Source organism: Alligator sinensis, unplaced genomic scaffold (genome assembly GCF_000455745.1).
Source record: "Alligator sinensis unplaced genomic scaffold, ASM45574v1 scaffold147_1, whole genome shotgun sequence".
NCBI lineage: Eukaryota > Metazoa > Chordata > Crocodylia > Alligatoridae > Alligator > Alligator sinensis.
Genome location: NW_005841847.1, coordinates 2,227,601 through 2,245,740, shown reverse-complemented (window position 1 = coordinate 2,245,740; position 18,140 = coordinate 2,227,601). Strand labels below are relative to the sequence as shown.

Below are 18,140 nucleotides of genomic sequence, written 5' to 3'. Positions count from 1 at the left end.
CGCCCGCTCACCGGCTCCTGTCTCCCCCACTAGCAGCGCAGCTCCGCTCGCCCTCTCCGCCAGCCCGCAGCACTTCCGGCGCCTAGCGCCACATGACCGGAAGCACCCGCCTTCCTCCTTCCCCCGCCGCCCGCTATTGGTGGAAGCGGTCGGTCGTTCCTTGGACGTCAGCGGAGGCGCCTGTCGCGGGAGAAAGTGCCAGGAGGGGGCTCGGCTTCGGCGGGCGGGAGCCGTGACCCCGCGTCAGGTGGGTCCTGGAGGGAGAGCGGCGGAGGCGCCCCAGGCTCGCCCAGCCTCCAGTGTCCTCGGACGGGCCGGAGCGAAGGGCCCTGCAGCCAGCGCCTGCCCCCTGCCCGGAGCTGCCTCCGTGAGCCTCGGGGAGCGCGGAGATGCCCGCTGGGAATCCGCGGTGTCAACCCCCCACCCCCGCATTGGGTCTTTCCCAGCAGCAGAAGAATCGCCCGCGGACGCGAGTGAAAACCAAGACTTGCCTCGAGTGGGACGAGCCGAGACCCGCAGAGCGAGGTGGTGGCAGGAGGCAGCCCCGCGGGAAAGGCCCGGCGCCGAGGCGGAGGGGGTCTGCGAGGCCTGTAGCTGGTGACCCGCCACCAAGCAAGAAGCAGCGCGGTAAGCAGTCAGGTCGGTGCGGGGGAGCGGAAGCGGGTAAGCTGGCTGCGCGCACCAGATGCGGAGCGCTGTTCCGCACAGCGGTCGGGAGCAGGACGCAGGCGTTGGTTTGCAGCTCTTGCTTGGAGCTGTTCTCACTGGGAAGATCCCACAGGAAAATTCACTGAGATGAATCGGGTACTTTGCTCCTTGACTGGAGAGAGTTGCGTGTAGCCTTTCCCCCATGCACTCGCTCAGTATTTACGGTAGGGACCTTCACATTTCATTTTATTTCCCCTTTTCTTTTCCCTGCTCTTGTCCATTGTTTGTGGTCCCCACCACATTTTCTTTTTTTTTTTTTTTTTTTTTGTGGTCCATTGAAGCTTACCAAGGACAGGGAAGAGCATAGTGAAGGGAGAGGCAGTAACTATTAGTTACTTGTTGTAGTAACTTGTGGCAGAGGCCTGTGCCAGGGAATCCATTTTGTCGGGCTAGACCAGGAGATGGCAGTGTTTTTGGCTGGAGTGCCCCAACCTTCACCCATGCCTAGACTTGGTGCGTGAGAGGCAGGGGAGCCGCAAGGGGCCTGATCTTCATTGCTGGAAGCAGCTGCACACTGTGCCTCCAGGTGGATAGCGGGGGAGGGGCTGGGGTTGTGCTGACCCTGCCCCTTCCCTTCCATGCACCATGAAGTGCAGTGCAGCCACTGCTGCCACCATGGAGCCAATGATGGCACTGCGGAGCCCAGTGTGGCTGTTTGCAGCCTGCCTACTCCAACTGCCCAGAGCCCGGGCTATCCGTGGCAAGCATCCGGTCTGCAGCACCAGCTCCATGGCTGTGGCTGTTGTACGTGTACCTCTGGGTGCACGGCCAGGCCAGAGCCTGGAGCAATACAACCCTGACCCCTCCCCCGCTGTCTGCCTGGAGATGTGCAATGCAGCTGCTGCTGCCACAGAGCCAGCACTGGGGCTGCAGAGCCTCATGCAGCTGTTCGTAGCCTCCTGGCTGCAACCAGCCTGGTGTCTGAGCAGCTACTGCCTGCCACAGAGCCTGGGCTGCTTGCAGCCTCCCAGCTACCTGCTGCAAGCAGTCCAGGCTCCGTGGCTGGCGGCAGCTGCTTAAAGCCCAGGCCAACTGTGATGTGCCAAGCAAAATAGCTTCACATGCCATGTTCTGATATACATGCAAGGAGTTGCTAATCCCTAGCCTAGACCCTCAGGACCAGCGGCATGTGCTGCAAGTCCATGCTGTAAACCAGGTATGTATAGGACTGCAGCCTATACATACCTGGTTGTATTCTGTTTTATTTGTATTGTATTTCTGTTTTTTCTTCGTGGCATAAATCTTTGGTATTTTCAAATTTTGGTTATAGCAAAGGGACCATGAAGTCTTTGACATACACTGGGCAGCTTTTTAAGAAGAGAAAGGTGTGCTCCTAAGGCCATGTTTAAATATTTAAAGGAGGGATTTTCAGAGTTGTTGAAATGATTTCAGCATTTCTCATTGAATTTGTTCTGCAAAGTTTGATGTAAGAATGTAATCTAGTCAAAGTGAATATCAGAACATAAGTGCCATACTGAGTCCATCTAGCTCAGTACTGACTCTGACGTTGGAAGATATGGATGCAAGTAGGAGGAGCATTGAAATTAATAGCTTTAGAGCAGAGGTTCCCAACATCTGGGCCACGGCTGGCTGCCGGTTCACAGGAGAGTTGGCTGCCGGTCTGAAGTGACCACAGACTGGCAAACCATGGGTCAGCAAACTGCAGACTGGTGTCCCGGACGGCCACAGCCGACTCGAGTTACGTTAGAAATTGGTCGTATGTTAGGGCGGGCTAGTGAATGGAGAGGCAGACACAACTTATTGGTTGTAAAAAACTTTACTCACGACGCAGGTGGTCCGGTCGTCTGAACAACCACGCGAGTTGTTCCAGCTGGCGGGGCCCAAGCCAGTTAATCCATCTGCAATTTGAAGCTGGCGGGGAAAGGGGTACGTCTGGGGTTGCGCTCGGCAACGGGAAGAAAGATCGATAGGTGATCAGTCTATCGATCGGCAGCCACAAATCAGGTAAACTGTCTATCGATCGGCAGCCACAAGTCAGGTAACTTCAGAGGCACTCTGCAGCCTGCTCAAAGCTCTTCGACTTGGGCGGAAGTCGCGCGGAATTTTAAACGGCCAGCGAGCCAATTACTAGCCGCCACGTGTGAATAATTTAGCACTGGCCAATAGTGGGGCACAAATTTACATTCGAATGGTGGGAACTCTTTGCACCGTGCATTTCTGTGCTGCAAAGAAGAAATGCATCCTGCAAAGGAAACTGCAAATTGGCGGGAACTCTCTTCTGCACGCGGGTTCTCAATTGCAGCAGAACACTCTGCCGTGCAAAGGAGCTCTCATGTGGCCAGGAAATTCCATAGTGCTGAGGCACAAAAAATCACTGGGTTGTGACAACTGGAAACGACCAGCATGCTGCAGACCAGCAGCTAACCTTTTTTTTTTTTTTTTATATACTGAGTATGAAAAAGAGTCCACAGTATGCCAGTCACTTCTAGTCCGTGGTTTTCCAGTCCGCAATCTAAAAAAGTTGGGAACCACTGTTTTATAGCATAGGGAGACTACCTATGCCTGAAGAAGGGTGACTGCATCCAAAAGCTTGCTAAGAACTTTTTTCCAACTACTCAGTTGGTCTAATAAAAGATATCGCATCTACTCAAAGAACCTTGCCTGCCTACATTTAGAGTAGTGGTTTTCAACATTTTTTTCATTTATGGAACAATTTTGAATGGAGTTGTGGACCCCTTTGACTTGTGAATATGGGTATTCACATACTTGTGATTGACCGTAGTCATCTTTCGTGGATCCCTTAGACATAGCCTGTGGACCCCCAGGGGTCCATGGACCACAGGTTGAAAACCAGAGTGATCTATCATTCATTACTATTTATTACTCTCTGTAGCATCCAAGTGTTTTTGGTTTCTTGAAGTATACCAGTTTAAGCTATTGGAAAGTATTGCTGCTAGCAGATGTGAGGGGTTTTTTGGTCAGTTCTTTGATTTTTTTTTTGTTGCTTTCGCAGTAAGGTTATATATAATATTTAATATAGAGGAGTATTTAACTGTGGAACTTAAAAGGAAAAACTGTAAAATTTAAAGTTTTGCTAACAGGAAACAAAAATGTACAAAATTGTTCATTTTTATAATTATAGCTCTGTAATGGCAGCTTGTAACTAAAACTTTATATTTTTAAAGATTTTTTTTTTAATGTATATTTAAAAATTCAGTTATAATTTTGTTTTCCCACCCTCATGGTGCCTTGAGCTGTCTGATGCATGGAAAGAGACAACGTTTTTCTCAACTAAGCAATAATAGTCTGTGCAGTAGAGTCTATAGCCATGCAACTAGAGCTGCTGCAAGGCTGTCAGATTTAAAAGGTTGAAAAAGTCTTGCAAATTGCAGCCCGGGGTGACATAATGGACAGGCAGTCATGTTTTCCAGAAACATAACTAACAGACTGTTTTTCCAGGTAAAAAACTATTGAAAAATTGTTGCAACAGAATTGTTTTTCCATGGGTCTCACAGATGGAGAACCAGTGGCTCGCTGGAGGTTGCACAGAATGTCAGTGGCAGGGTGGGGAACTGAACAAGCATATTCCAGTCCCAGGCTAGCACTTCTATCACTGGGCAAGCCCTCCTTCCATGCACACTTAATAAAATTATTTAAATTGGATTGATTTTTAAAATACATTTTAAAAAATGGAAATGACAAATAAAACATGTTCAGTTTCTCAAACAAAGCTAAATCAGCAGAGGGTGGTAGGACAGGCTCCTGAACAATCCATATGCATCTGGCATTGAAGAGTATGCAAAAGGAACAGCTTGACAAAAGCACCTTTTTAGAATGTTTGGATACCTATCCATGGTTTTCATTTCAGAAAGCTGAATTGTTTCCTGTGACTTGAAGAAAGCATAAGACACTTTTTATGAAAAAAATGGTAATTCTTTTGGAATTGTGTGTGTGATGTTTAATTAAACTTGATTCCTTGCATGAATATGGCTGCTCTGGTTTTTGTGCCTAATGCACAGTAGCAAATGTGAACTGTCCACTTGAAATGCCTTCACATGTACTAACATACAGTTGTTTTAACTTTGCTAAAATTTTACAAAGGCTTAATTAAATGGGTTTAATTAGTTGAATTTACTATCACTCCTTGACATCTCAGTCTCAGTAATATGATGGAAAAAACTATAGATGCAGTTGCAAAGCTCCTTGGTCAGTTATCTCACAATTGCATGCAGAAGAGAGGTCTAATCCTATGTTTGCTAATGGATTTTCTGGCAAGTCTGGTGGAATGACAGTTTGTGTACATTAGTTTTATGCCAGATGGAGCAACTTTTCACTTTTCTTGTGACATCATAGATTTGGAGAACTTGGTTCTGTCTACCCCTGAGCATGTTATACCCACTTTGCACAGAGAGCATGGATGCTCCAGTAGTTGGACACTAGCCTTGGACTCTGAAGAATTTGGATTTGATTCCCTGCTTCATGTCATATTTCCTTTTATGACCTTAAATGTATAGGTGCCAACTCCATGAGTGCTCTGCAGCTCAAGTACTCACTGAAAAAAAATTAGCAGGTGCTCAGTACCCATGAGCCCCAGCCATTGTGGTTTTACATGTTAGATCTCTGTGGCTGCTTGCAGATCTTAAGAAAACAAATAAACAAAAAAGCACTTTACTGGAAGAATCAGCGCATTACTCTAACCTGGCTCTGCAGCATCTGTAAAGATCAGGCGCTTAAGTGGGGCTTTTTGGCACTTTTAGCTAATAGCTGATTCAATCAGCTATTAGATAGAAGGACCAAAAAAGCTCCAGTAAAGCAACTAATCTTTACAGACATTGGGCGAGCCAGGTTGGAGTAATGCGCTGCCTCTTCTAGGAATGCTTAGGGCTTGTGTACCCTTCCCCCCCCCAACCCCTGCAAGAAAAAGTCCCCACCTGCTACCCAAAGTCGGTACCTATGCTTAAACAAGTGACTTAAGGTAACATATGGCCAGGCATTCATTTGCAGTGCTATAAAGTATTTCAGTACTTTTTCACAGTACAAAAATGTAGCTCTATGAGGTCATACAGGCATTCAAGACCCCTGGTTAGAAAGCTACTAAGTTACCTCAAATGTGAGCTGTCTAGTCAGGAGGCAATAGGGGATTCCTCCTTTATTCCCCCACTCCCACAGAAGCCTGTCAGTCTCTTCCAGATGTTTTCATCTGGCATCATCAGTCCCTGTAGTGGCAAGTACTGATCAGGGGCCTATGCTTTGGCAGCCAGGATGGTATTGTGCCCACAGCCAGCACACTAGGCAGGGGATAGCTGCAGGTACCACAATGGAGCCACTTTGTGTGTGGTCACAGTAGTAAGACAGTTCTGTCTCTGATAGGCCTAAGGATAGACTAGGCAGAGTGGCCAGCCTTGTGGAGTTGGGCTTGACTTTATTAGTGACTGATCAGCTGCTTTCCAACTAAAGCTCTGAAGCCAGGGATCAAATGATAATTTAGAGGTGACCTAGTCCTCAGAACAGCCATCAAATAGTTCAGTTGATTTGGGGAACCATGTGGAATATTAGTCCACAACAGGAAACAGGTATATTGGACTCCAGCTAATGGCCTGCAGACAAGTTGCCTTCTTTCCTAAACACAGAGTCAACAAAATGTCATCCTGCTGAGAATAGGAAAGCCTTTGCAGAAGACTGTGGGCCAGGGAGAAAGGACATGATTAAAATGCAGAACGTGTGTTAAATAATACTGAAGAAACTGAATCCTTGAAGAAAAAGGGATTGAAATCCTATAGTAAGGGAGTGTTCTTTAGTAATGAATTGGAGAACTGCCCCACTGGTTTACACTTCATATTTTAATTTTTTTAGATGCAAAGCTACAAAAGTCAGGTATGTGTTTCAAATTGACCTTAAATATAGGGTGCCAAATGTACCAGGTGACAGCAGTCCCATGCAGGGGCATAGTAATGATCAAAAAAGTAAATAGGCCTAGGATTGGGTATTTTTTTGACCAGTCAAAAATACTTGGTCAGTTGCCTGGGTCAAATATTGTCAAATAAGGGTCAAATATTTTAAGCATTAATATATTAGATAAGCTTTAATTAAAAGAACTTTAATCTTCAGTATGTTAGATACTTATGCTAATTATACAAAACAAGTTATAAGTTAATTAATTGGTGTTTTGGAATAATGACATTAAATTAATTTTATAATTACCAGTGTTAAGTAAGTATAAACATGAAGGATCTTCAGGATTGAACAGTTTTTTTCCTTGGTTTTCATCCTGAAACCCCAGGATCAGCCTGAAAGTTTCAAAGTAAAATAAAACAGATTAAATTAAACAGAAATAAAAAACATAGAGCAACAAGAAAAGACAAAATCTGTTTTTAAACCACAGTTATGTTAAATAGCAGCAGGCCAACTCTTCAAGCATTTTCTGTTTGCATTTGGAGATGCCTGCAGTCACAAAAGATGGCCAGTAGGAGAAACTTTTCTATGCTCCTGGTTTTGGTTCTTCTCTCAGCATAGTATCTCCTGCAGCCCCACTTGGCTTAATAGGGGGAAGGGAAAAGAAGCTGGAAAAGCTTAGGAGAGAGGACCAGAGCAGGAAGTGCTTGCTCCTAAATTGAGGGGGCGGGGTGCAAGGAGGGATGGGGGTGGGAAGGGAGAGGGAGTGTCTTGACTCCTGAAGGACTAAGGGGCAAGGCAGGCAGTCCTCCTGTCATTGCTAACAGATGACACTGGCCCCTGGCAGATGTTACACCTAAGAAACAATTAAACAGCTAGTTGCATATAAATGTGTAACCCAGCCGTGCATTTAGGCAATTAATGTCACAACAAAAAGAGGAAACCAACTGCAAAACTATTACACAAAAAATGTGCAACTGAAACCAACCACAAAATTATAACACCTTAAAATGAATGTGTGACTGGGTAGACTGCACTGGGTCTCAAATAGACCTCAGTACAGTGCCTGCCAGCCACCAGTCAGGTGATCATCAGCCAGCTTTGGAGGGCTTCAGCAGCCCAGTGGGTCCCCAGGGCCGGTCAAGAATCAGCCTGAGATCATGATCCCAAAATTGTGCATACTGCCATATATGTGTTGCTAATATCTGTTTACCAACACTGGCCTTGGTGGTGAGAACTGCAAGTTGTAGTTGATGCTGTTTTCTGGTATCTTCTAGGTAAATTGCTATCTATAGCTATTGAAGATTCTGCATATTGCAGTAAATTAGCATGGCAGTGTGCCATAATGCAAGGACAGGATAGCTTTTAATAACTCCTTTGGAATACTGTTCTCTGCATCTGGATAACCAGACTTATAACTATCAATACATGAAATATGGTGCCAAGTCAGTTGGGTTAGGTCTTGTCACAGGACACAGGTGCCAAGCAGCCAGGAGTTTACGATTAAGCAGATTGCCTGCATAACATCACAAAGTAATATCTGTCCTTCACTCTGAACTACCTCTGTTTTTTTATTTGCTTAACTTCTTCATGCTATTTAAACTCATGCCAAAAGAAACACGGCCCCTAGACAGGGAAGGAAAGGAAAAATCAAAGCTCTGTGACTTAGCTACCACCCAAGCAGATCGCATTGGAGTAGGAAATAGAGGATAAAAATACTTTGGAAATCAGCATGCAACAAGAATGTACTCTGCGCACACAACCACTGAAGGCAGTGTTTAGATACTAACCAGGGTTTGATTATGGTTGTAGCACTGACATTGAGTAGTTTAAGGTAAGGCTGGCTTCCCTCCTGACTTCCTCACAGCTTCTCTTAAAAGAAAATAGTCTCCCTAAATTTCCCATCTTTACCAAAATAGATATTTGTGAAGTTGATGAAAAAAAAGGAGTTGTATTCTTTTCCACTCCATTGCAATTTCTTTGTCACTAACTTCTTATATGTTTTTCCTGATTCTTTCCTGATGACTTACTTCAAAGATATCTTGGTCAGCAAACTCAACATGGTTGGTCTTCCTTGAGCAGTATTTTATATTTAATAAAGGCCACAATAAGGTAACCAGGAAACAAATTCACTAGCAGTTTATTAGACCTGAATGATTGCCCCAAAAAGCTGAGTGGGGCTTGAAGGCAATGAGGAAACTGACATGCTATACTACTTAAAGATACTTTGTCAACAAAGGACAATGTCATTTTGATCCTTCATTTTTTATGTTATTCTGGCTTTTAGAACAAACCACAAATATCCGATGAGTCAAAAGGAAAGTGATGCTGTATGCAGGTTTGTGTATCCTTAAAGATGTAAGGATGCTGCAATTTGGTCTCTTCTCCTCACTATTACCCTTGGCTTTCCTTTGTTTTTTACCTATGGTTACAATCTAGTACACACTCAGAGGAGAACTGCTTCAATATACATACATATATGTAACTTTAAAAAGATTGGTTCTTTGCCTGCATACATGGATGGGAGAAGGGAGTTTTAGAAGTGGGGGAGACACTGAGAAGTAAGGAGTGAAGGTGATAGAACAGCAAGAAGTTGTGCTTTCAGCAGAGCATTTGGAAGAGGGGATGCATGTAGGGGAGATGTAGTCCATCGACAAGGTTAAAAGGAAACCTCAGAGTTCAGGGGAACATGGAAAGAAGTGCTGGGAGATAAGGCAGAAGTGGTTGCAGGGAACTATGGGAAGAAATTACCAAGAAATGAGAGGGTATCATAACTATTTAAAATGTTGAACAGTATGTTGTTCTATTTTAAGTTAACACATTGTGCTTTTCTACTCATTAGGGTCTTGCTTTGAAGAGGTTTAACTTATCAGTATGAGTTTTTAAGCTTGGACTTGCCTGATTATAGCCAGAGGGCCAAATCATTTAAAACAAGAGAAAAACACCCTTTTTACTTGTTTTTCAAATAAGTCTCATTAACTTCAGCAACTGGTTTAATGAGTGGTAAATTACTTGTTTTGTTTTATTCTGAAACCAGAATTGATTTCACATTGTTCAAGGATCATTTTAGTAACCACAATTGCTAACCTCATTGAGGTTGTCTCATAGTAGTCAATTTGTAATTTCAAAGCTGCATTGCTGTTCATGACTTTCCTTTACCCTGTGGAATATGAAAGTCAGCGTTGATTTCACGTGAAAGGGGTTTTGAAGCCACTTTATTTCTCACAATTTTCATGTGGCTATACAATCTATATTTTATTTTTATTAAGATTGAGTCATTGAATTCAATCAATTAATTTGTCTCTATCCCCAGGAAAATGAGTGGTGGATTGGCACCAAGTAAAAGCACAGTGTACGTGTCCAACTTGCCCTTTGCTCTGACCAACAATGACTTATACAGGGTAAGTAAGCCTCTCTTTAAAGAGTTGTATTATATAATGGTTGCATGCAAGTGTCATATGTAAACTTTAAATATCTGAACAGTGCCCATTTAGATTGTGTTGCTGTGCTTAATTTGACAGCAGTCTGGTAAACTTGTCTATTCTTCTCTTCGTTCCAGATTTTTTCCAAATATGGCAAAGTTGTCAAGTAAGTGATCTGATGTGTATTTTCAACTTGGCATTCAATGCATGTTCTTTATTTTGGGCAAGTTCTGCCCTTGTAATTTCTGTCTAGAGCAGGGGTAGGCAACATTTTTGGCTGGAGTGCCGAAAAAAACCACAATGTCTACCTTGTAAGGTGCCGGACATGCCAGAAAAACAAAACTGAGGCAGGGGGTACATGGCAGGACATGGTGCATATTAATATAGTTAATAACCATAAATGTTGCTTCTTTATTTTTTCAGTAAATACCAGGTTTTCTAAAAATTCTAAACCTGGTGACAATAAATAAAGCTTAGTATACTACCTTTGTTCTGTATTCTTTTTTTGTAAAGCTTGTTGTAATGAGAGAGAGAAAAAAGAAAGAAGAAAAAAAGAGGGAGACGGGGGGGGGGTGGAAAAGAGAGAGCAAAAACTGAGTATGAAACGATTTAACAGAGGAAAATAAACTGACTAATATGAACTGGCTTGAGGAAGCAGAACCTAAGCATGAAACTATTTAATAGAGTGAAAAAACTGAATAATGAACTGGTTTGAAAGAGAGTAAAAACTGAATATGAATCAGTTTAACAAAGCAAAAAAACCTTAATAATAGGCAGTGTTAAACTCTCAGTTTGCAAAGCACAGGAAATCGGCACCAGCACCAACAGACTAATTAGCTATCTGCTGTCCAGAGCTACATGCTTCCCTCGTATGCGGTGGGGAGCTGGTACCTGCAACCTCCTGGCACCACCCACTCCACACTGCCCTCCCCCCACACTGTGTCCTCCTGGAAGCATCTTCCTGCAAGCAGCATGACACCCTCCCCCCCCATGTTCTGCTGGCCCCTCCTGCATTCTCCTGACCCCCTGATTCTCTGCACCAGGGGCAGGGGCAGGAAAACACAAGCAGGGATGCAGCAATGCTGTCTGCATCCTGTCGACCCCACCCTCGGTGCCTATGGCTGAGTTTGTGAAACTCTCAGCACCACCACAGGCATGGGGCTGGGGTCAGCAGAACAAAGACAGCGTCCCTGCCTGTGTTCTCTTGACCTCACTCCCGGTGCCTGCTGTGGCACTGGCAGCTTTTCTGAAGCTTTGTGAAACATTCAGCATCACCCAAGACATTGGGGCAGGGTCAGCAGAACATGGGCAGCATCCCTGTGTCCCAGCCAGGGCTCTCCTCACCACACCCCCGGTGCCTGCCATGGCACTGAGAGCTGTGGCTGCTCCAAAGAGCCCGGAGCAGCAACTTACATTTTTTTTAACGCTTTCCTCGGTACACCTCCTGGCACACCAAGGAAAATGTCTCCATGTACCACTAATTGGCACATGTGCTGGGGGTTGCCTATCCCTGGTCTAGAGTATGGAATTGTATTGAAGTTTTGGCTCATCATAAAAGAAGGTAAGTTTCAGTTTACTGATAGCAATTGGGAGGTTTTTGCAGACACACACACACAGGAGCTTTCAGCCTGGAGGTGAAAAGGAGCAAGTAGAATATAGTTCCAGGATCCTCAACTGACTTCAACAAATTCTCATTTTTCTTTTGACAAGTGTGGGTGCAAGGCAGTTCAGTGTACCTGCATTCAAACTATAAGAGGCTGAAAGAATGGAGCAGTGACTTTTAAGTTATTGGACCTTCAATAGCTAATTATTTTGGTTATTCTAGTTTCTGTCATGTCTTTATTTTCCACCTTCAGCTTTCAAGTCTGTTTTGATTTTAGCAGATACTGCAGTATCTCAAGACTTATTAGAGCAAAAGACTATCTTAAAGACTTGAAGAGGGCTTTCAAATGTCCAAGTGACAACTTCAAAGAGAGAAACTGCGCATAGTATTAAACGGTTGAGTGGGGAGAGCAAGATAAGAGTACCGACTGCTAAACAGACATAAAAGAAAAAAAACAGTGCTTTACTTTAAACTGCGCACACCCCTGCGCCGAGCCTGATGCATACCCAAAAGAGGCATCATGTTAGTTTGACCCGGCTCACCCAATATCTGTATAGATTAGGTGCTTCAACAGGGCTTTTTTGGCGCTTTTATATAATAGGTGATTGAATCAACTTCAGATAAAGCATCCGAAAACCCTGCTGAAGCACACAACATTTGCAGACACTGCGGAGCCGGGTTGAACTAATGTACTGCTGCTCCTGGTAAAGCGCTGGGTTTTTTGTTGAGTTTTTTTTTTCATGTCTGTCAGCAGCCAACATGACTTCAAGCTTCAGTATGTCATCATCTGCCATGGCTAGAAATACTCTGGATGAGCTAAAACTCTTATGAGAATCAGTAAACACTTCTAAATATTAGCTCTGGTATACTGGGCAGAAATTTAAAAGTGCACCTGTTGGTTCTGTTGGGTTTAAAAACAAATAGTGTTAGACTTTAATTCAGAGGCATGCAAAATCCAGCCCATGAGCTGGATCAGGTCTGTGGCAGACTCCATTTCCCAGCAGGCCCTGCCTGCATTGCTGCAGCTGGTTTCCATGGAGACCTCAGTAGCAGTGGCTCTATGACAACACTGGGCCAGGGTTTCCGTGGAGATCAGCCCAAGCAGCACTGGCAGGGTTTGCGGCTGGGCGGGGAGCGGCTTCAGGACCAGGGATGGGATATTGCAGCAGTGACAGCGTGGTCCGGAGCTGCGACAGAGCTGTGATCCGCTGCCTGCACACCCCAAATCTGGGAGGGAGAAAAGGGGCACCCGGGGTATGCGGGCAGCAGATCACAACTCTCTCCCAGCTCTGGACCATGCTGTCACCGCTACAAGATCTCAGCCCTTGCCCCAGAGCAGCTACCCGCCCAGCTGCCAGCGCTGCTTGGGCCAGTCTCCATGGAAACCTTGTCCTGGCGCTGCTGCTACTGGGGTCTCCATAGAAACCAGCCACAGCAACTCAAGCAGGGGCTGCTGGGAAATGGAGTCTGACTGCCAGCTGGATCCACCATTTTACCCACCCCTGCCTTAACTCCTGAACAGAATGGGAGTTCCTGCTTCAAAGCCTTGATCACCATCAAAATAACATTACCATTATAAATAAATATTATATAAAATCAACTTACTAGAAACTTCTAGTACTTACAATAGTGAACTTTGAAGTTTTTAATTAGCTAAATTAACTAATTTACTACATTAATCAATTTTAATAAAATTACTACTTCAAAACTTAATGAATGTCTTACAGTGATACATTTACTTTATTAAAATGAAAGCCCTAATAGTCTATATTCAGTAGGAATTTAGTATAGTCAGTAGGAAATGCCAGTCAAACCACAGGCAGTAAAAAGAAAAACCCTTTTAAAGCTGATAGTAAAAGATATGTGTAAGAGCCAATTTCTTTTTTCATGCTCTGGCTGAGTGTATACACAGACACAAGCATCTCTGCCTTTGTCACTTGAAAGCTATAAACTCACAAACAATCTTTTTTTTTTCCCCTTAGGTAAGATGATAAAAATGAAAGGGACAAAAACATTAAAGACTGAACCAGGAACAACTTAAGTTGGAAGCTTAGAGCATGTGCTGGACTCTTCTAATTGGATTTTTGCTCTGCTGCTAAATAATGCTACGTAAAGAAAAAAAAAAAAAAGTGTTAGCAAGAAAAGTAAGGGCAATTTTTTAAAAATCCTGGGGTAGTAAGCTAGCTCCAGGCAGACCCATTATCATAGGAGTGAAGGCTCATCCAGCAGATAAGTGCCTTTTTTACACAAAAAAATTCAATTGTGACTTACTTGCTTCTGCCCACATCCCAATTCTGCGGCTACGTGTTGCATTGCTTTGATACTGTTTGACCTTAACCAGGCCCCCTGACATTCAGAAGTATGAACTGCTCCATCTAAACAAGGATGTCCTGGACTAATATAACATATGGCCGTCTTAAGCTGAAAACTCCCCCATTCCACAAATTACTTGGGTCATGTAAGAGCTATAGCATTCAAGCCATTTGTATTGGATATTTTTACCAACATAAGGAACATTGTTTTTTGTCCAGGTCTAGTCAAAATTTCACAGATGCTAATAAAAGCATATCAGCCTTTTATCTGGACTTTGCTTTCCTTGAAAGGTGTTTGCATAAAGTATTTTGCCTATCACTGTTTAATTAACATATACTGAACAAAGCTCTCAGAACTCCTAGGTAGGATTTTTTCATATCAAGCCACATTTTTTCCCCTTAAATGAGTGTCTTGGTTATTTGTTTTCAGAGTTACTATTATGAAGGACAAAGACACCAGGAAGAGTAAAGGAGTTGCCTTCATTTTGTTTTTGGATAAAGAGTCTGCCCAAAACTGTTCTCGGGCACTTAATAACAAACAAGTAAGCATCTGAAAAAGATTGTAGCAAAAAGGGAGCTATTCAGATTCCTCAAAAGTATTGACTTGGTGTTATTGATTTTTCCTCCTTGCCCTCCCCCTCCCCTTTTGGTTTAGTTATTTGGAAGAGTGATAAAAGCAAGTATTGCCATCGACAATGGAAGAGCAGCAGAATTCATCCGCAGGCGAAACTACTTTGATAAATCTAAATGTTATGAATGTGGAGTAAGTAATCTATAATAGATCTAAAATGTTTCAACTACGTTTTTTATTTGTTTCTCTAATTCTGCTATTACTATTTTTTTTCCCCATAAAAGTGGTAGTATTCTTTGGGCTAACATCCATCCATACTTATTCCATTTCAGCAGTGGTTCTAGCCTTATCTCTTCTGGGAATTTGGGATTTTTCAGAAAAAAATACTATCTGGTAATTATAAGTATATAGTCTGATATGCAGTCAGCAGCAGACTATATTTAGAACTGAAAATGCTGCATTATCTTATTTTTTTTATTAGAGCAGGTGTCAGCAATGTTTTTGGGCAGAGTGCTAAAAACACTTGCAACCTCAACTTGTAAGATATTGGCATGCCAGGGGCAGATGTGGCTTGTGGGGGAGTCACCAGGGGCCCGATCCTTGTTGTGACAGGGCAGCCCTGGCCCCTTCCTTGCCATCTGCTGTGTGCCAAGAAAAATGTCTTCAAGTGCCACACTCTGGCACCTGTGCCAGGGGTTGGCTATCCCTGGATTAGAGTAACTGTTTTCTGCTTCACTTCTGAAAGGTTTTAAATTTGGAAAGGGAATTGCATATTCTACAACAGATCAGTAGGGGGGGAAAGAAACTTTAAAAAAACAAACCAAAAAAAGTCAAAACTGTCCTCCTCCGACTCACATACATCTTGAGAAATTTTTATTTTCTAATTTTAAGTCAGTTCCACACTTTTGTTTAAGCTAACAATTTTAAAGGTTGAGAATTGTTTAATGCTAAAATACACTCTAGTAATTTAAATATCTCCTTTCCTACCATACTGAAATAAAGAAGTTGATTCCATTGTATTTTTCAGTCAGATTGCTGATATATTCAAGGCCAGAAGTAAATCACTTGTACATTTAGAGTTCATTCCAAACTTGAAGCTAATATACAGTATCATTGTTAACTTTCCACATTTCCAAGGTGAATTTTAAGGGAGGAATTCTTTTGTTTGTATTCCATATATTAATACAGCATTCCTTTCTTAATGTTAATTTTCTTCAGGATAATTTTTTTCATGTTTGGTACCTGCTTTTAATGGCATCTATTAACTAACATTTTTTTTTTCTCTAAGGAGGCAGGACACTTAAGTTATGCTTGTCCAAAAAATATGCTAGGAGAGCGTGAACCGCCAAAAAAGAAAGAAAAGAAGAAAAGAAAGAAAGTTGTTGAACCAGAAGAAATGTATGTGTATTTCTACATAACTGTCAAATCGTTACATTTTTTTGTAAGGGAATCTGAAATAAAACTTCATGCATCTTTTTTTCCATCTTTTCTTTTTACATTACCTAGTGAAGAAGAGGAGGAAAGTGAAGATGAAGGAGAAGACCCTTCTCTTGATAGCCTTAGCCAGGCCATCGCTTTCCAGGTACTAAACTTAAGAATAGTGTATTTTGTCTCTAAATACTGTTTTGCATTATTTACTTATGTGGGGGGTGGAGAGGGTGGCAAGCAACAACTACAAGAGTCCAGGCTACAAAACATACAGCAATCTTCCTTTCTGTCATCTTCAGCACACTGTTTGGCTCTCTTGTTTTATTTAATCTGTCGATAATGTGATTATTTTCTGCTTCTGAATGGTGCTGCTGCATTGAGTCCATTCTAAAAATCATTCTACTGGTTTGCTGGTTGTCTGTGATTTATTCTTATGTTGGAAATTTTCTATTCTTGCAATTATCAGCATTCATTTCCCCTAACCCTCCTCTATTCCTGATCCCCTTTTGCTTAGTACATCTTGTCAGATAAACATATGGATGCTTTATGCCTTCTTTCCATACCTGTGTCAAGACATTATTTTAAGTAGCCCCTCCCCTCTGCCATCCAACCTACCACTGTCTCCTGAAGGACATTATCTTCTAAACCCACACGTGAGTGTTAACCATACAACACTTGTCAAGTGGCACGTGCAATGGGGCTTGGTTCTCAGCAGAGGATTTCTGCAGAGATGGTATAGACATACCCAGAAAATAATTTGTGCACCTCAGTAAACCTGAATATTCCCATGTGGGTAACTTGAAGAATGATTAGGGTTAAATGCATCCTTCCTTGAAAAAAAACAGGTTCTCCTTGAGATAATGACCTGTTTCCCCTTCTCCTCTCCATAACAAAATATCAGTCTCTCCCTGCTTCCAAGACATCTCCAGTGTATCCACAATACAAAGCACTTGATTTCAAATCTTGTTTTCTGTGTGTGCTACACTTCCAGGACTGCAAACAAATTGGTTTCTTACACTTGAGGTTGGCAATAGAACCTTCTGGCTAGCGCTAAAGATTGGTTTCCCAATAGCATAAAAGGACAACATTTGTTTTCGGAATCATTTTTAGAAATTGTTCTACAGGCAGCTGGTCCATTTAAGAGTGCATTCAATATAAATTGTTTTAAGGGTTTGAATTATAGCCTCAGAACTAATATACTAAATACTATATAAAGTAGTATTTGAATGATCTGTTTAATATCATGTATTTTGCCACAGAGAATTAAAAAAAAAAAAAATCTTCCCTCCCCTTTCCATTCTTTCAATTGCTTTACAGCAAGCCAAAATTGAAGAAGAACAGCAGAGATGGAAACAGCCTACAGGGGAACCTTCAACATCGGATGATTCAAAACGTCCACGGATAAAAAAGAGTGCATATTTCAGTGATGAGGAGGAACTTAGTGATTGATATATGGATCTATTAATTGGTGTGTGTATATATATCTATATAGTGTACATTTGTAAAGCTGTCTGTAGTACAGATTTCTTTTGGAACTAGAGAGAGCTGTTGTTTGAACTTCCTCTTACAGATTTTTCTATAAAAATCACTGCATTTCAGGATTCTGGTTGTTTCTAATACAATTTATGACCTCGCTTTTTAAAAGAAAACTGTTATTATATCTGAATTTTTAATCAAGAGAAATATGTACCCAAGGTGAAGTCTAGCTCATTCTACTCAGTGTTTATCGCGACCATGAAATTCACCCACCTAGAGGCACCATATATACGTTTTATAATACCATTGCTTGTTCCGAAATGAATGTAAGTGAACTGTAGGCCTTGTTCTAGTCCAGGGGTCAGCAACCCCCGGCACATGTGCCAAGCATGACACGTGAGGCCATTTTGCTCAGCACGCCACCACCAGCCTGGGTTCTAGGCAGCTGCTGCCAGCTGCGAAGCCCAAGCTGCTCCCAGCAGGCAGCTGGGCACCTGCGAGCCCTGCTGCAAGCAGACTGTGGTTGCCAGCAACTATCCAAAGCCTGGGCTGGTTGCAGCCAGGAGGCTGCAAGTATCTGCTCCGGGCTCTGGCATTAGCTCCACACCGGTGGATGCACACGTGCCTCGGAGTGGACGGTGGGGGAGCAGCCTGAGGCAGTGCAACCCTGGCCTCTTCCCTGCTGCTGGCACAGAGCTGATGAGTGGGCTCTGGAGCCCGGCACAGCTGTTTGTAGCCAGACTGGGCTCTGGGCAGCCGCAGGCGGA

General features: G+C 43.0%; 2 protein-coding genes across 11 annotated transcripts in view; one reads left to right on the top strand and one right to left on the bottom strand.

The window, feature by feature from the left end:
- PPHLN1 (periphilin 1) overlaps positions 1-134 on the bottom strand; it is a 121,839-nt gene extending 121,705 nt beyond the window's left edge. For 2 of the 6 annotated variants that reach the window (XM_006015917.3, XM_006015919.2), the window contains exon 1: positions 12-128. The gene's annotated coding sequence lies outside the window, so the exon portion shown is untranslated. Of the gene's footprint in view, positions 1-11 lie in introns of all 6 variants that reach the window. The other 4 variants (XM_006015918.3, XM_006015920.2, XM_025208221.1 and 1 more) reach the window with 4 other exon arrangements.
- ZCRB1 (zinc finger CCHC-type and RNA binding motif containing 1) lies at positions 129-17,871 on the top strand. 5 transcript variants are annotated; one of them, XM_006015913.2, is made up of 9 exons: positions 129-247; positions 450-627; positions 9,875-9,962; positions 10,121-10,149; positions 14,329-14,440; positions 14,554-14,661; positions 15,758-15,867; positions 15,976-16,051; positions 17,215-17,870. In XM_006015913.2, exons 3-9 carry the CDS (start codon positions 9,879-9,881, stop codon positions 17,344-17,346), a joined length of 651 nt encoding a protein of 216 aa, XP_006015975.1. In that variant the 5' UTR covers positions 129-247; positions 450-627; positions 9,875-9,878; the 3' UTR covers positions 17,347-17,870. The 5 variants fall into 5 exon arrangements, with proteins under 5 accessions (XP_006015975.1, XP_006015976.1, XP_025064041.1 ...); XM_006015914.2 differs by having other exon boundaries at positions 447-627; XM_025208256.1 differs by lacking the exon at positions 129-247 and adding an exon at positions 4,538-4,597 and having other exon boundaries at positions 251-627; positions 17,215-17,871.
- The last annotated feature ends 269 nt before the right edge of the window (positions 17,872-18,140 follow it).

Bases quoted from the DNA above. Each gene is read 5' to 3' on its own strand.
- ZCRB1 (XM_025208256.1), top strand. From the start codon at position 9,879: ATGAGTGGTGGATTGGCACCAAGTAAAAGCACAGTGTACGTGTCCAAC. The intron at 9,963-10,120 runs GTAAGTAAGCCT...TCTTCGTTCCAG, and splicing joins CCAACAATGACTTATACAGG to ATTTTTTCCAAATATGGCAA. The intron at 10,150-14,328 runs GTAAGTGATCTG...ATTTGTTTTCAG, and splicing joins AAATATGGCAAAGTTGTCAA to AGTTACTATTATGAAGGACA.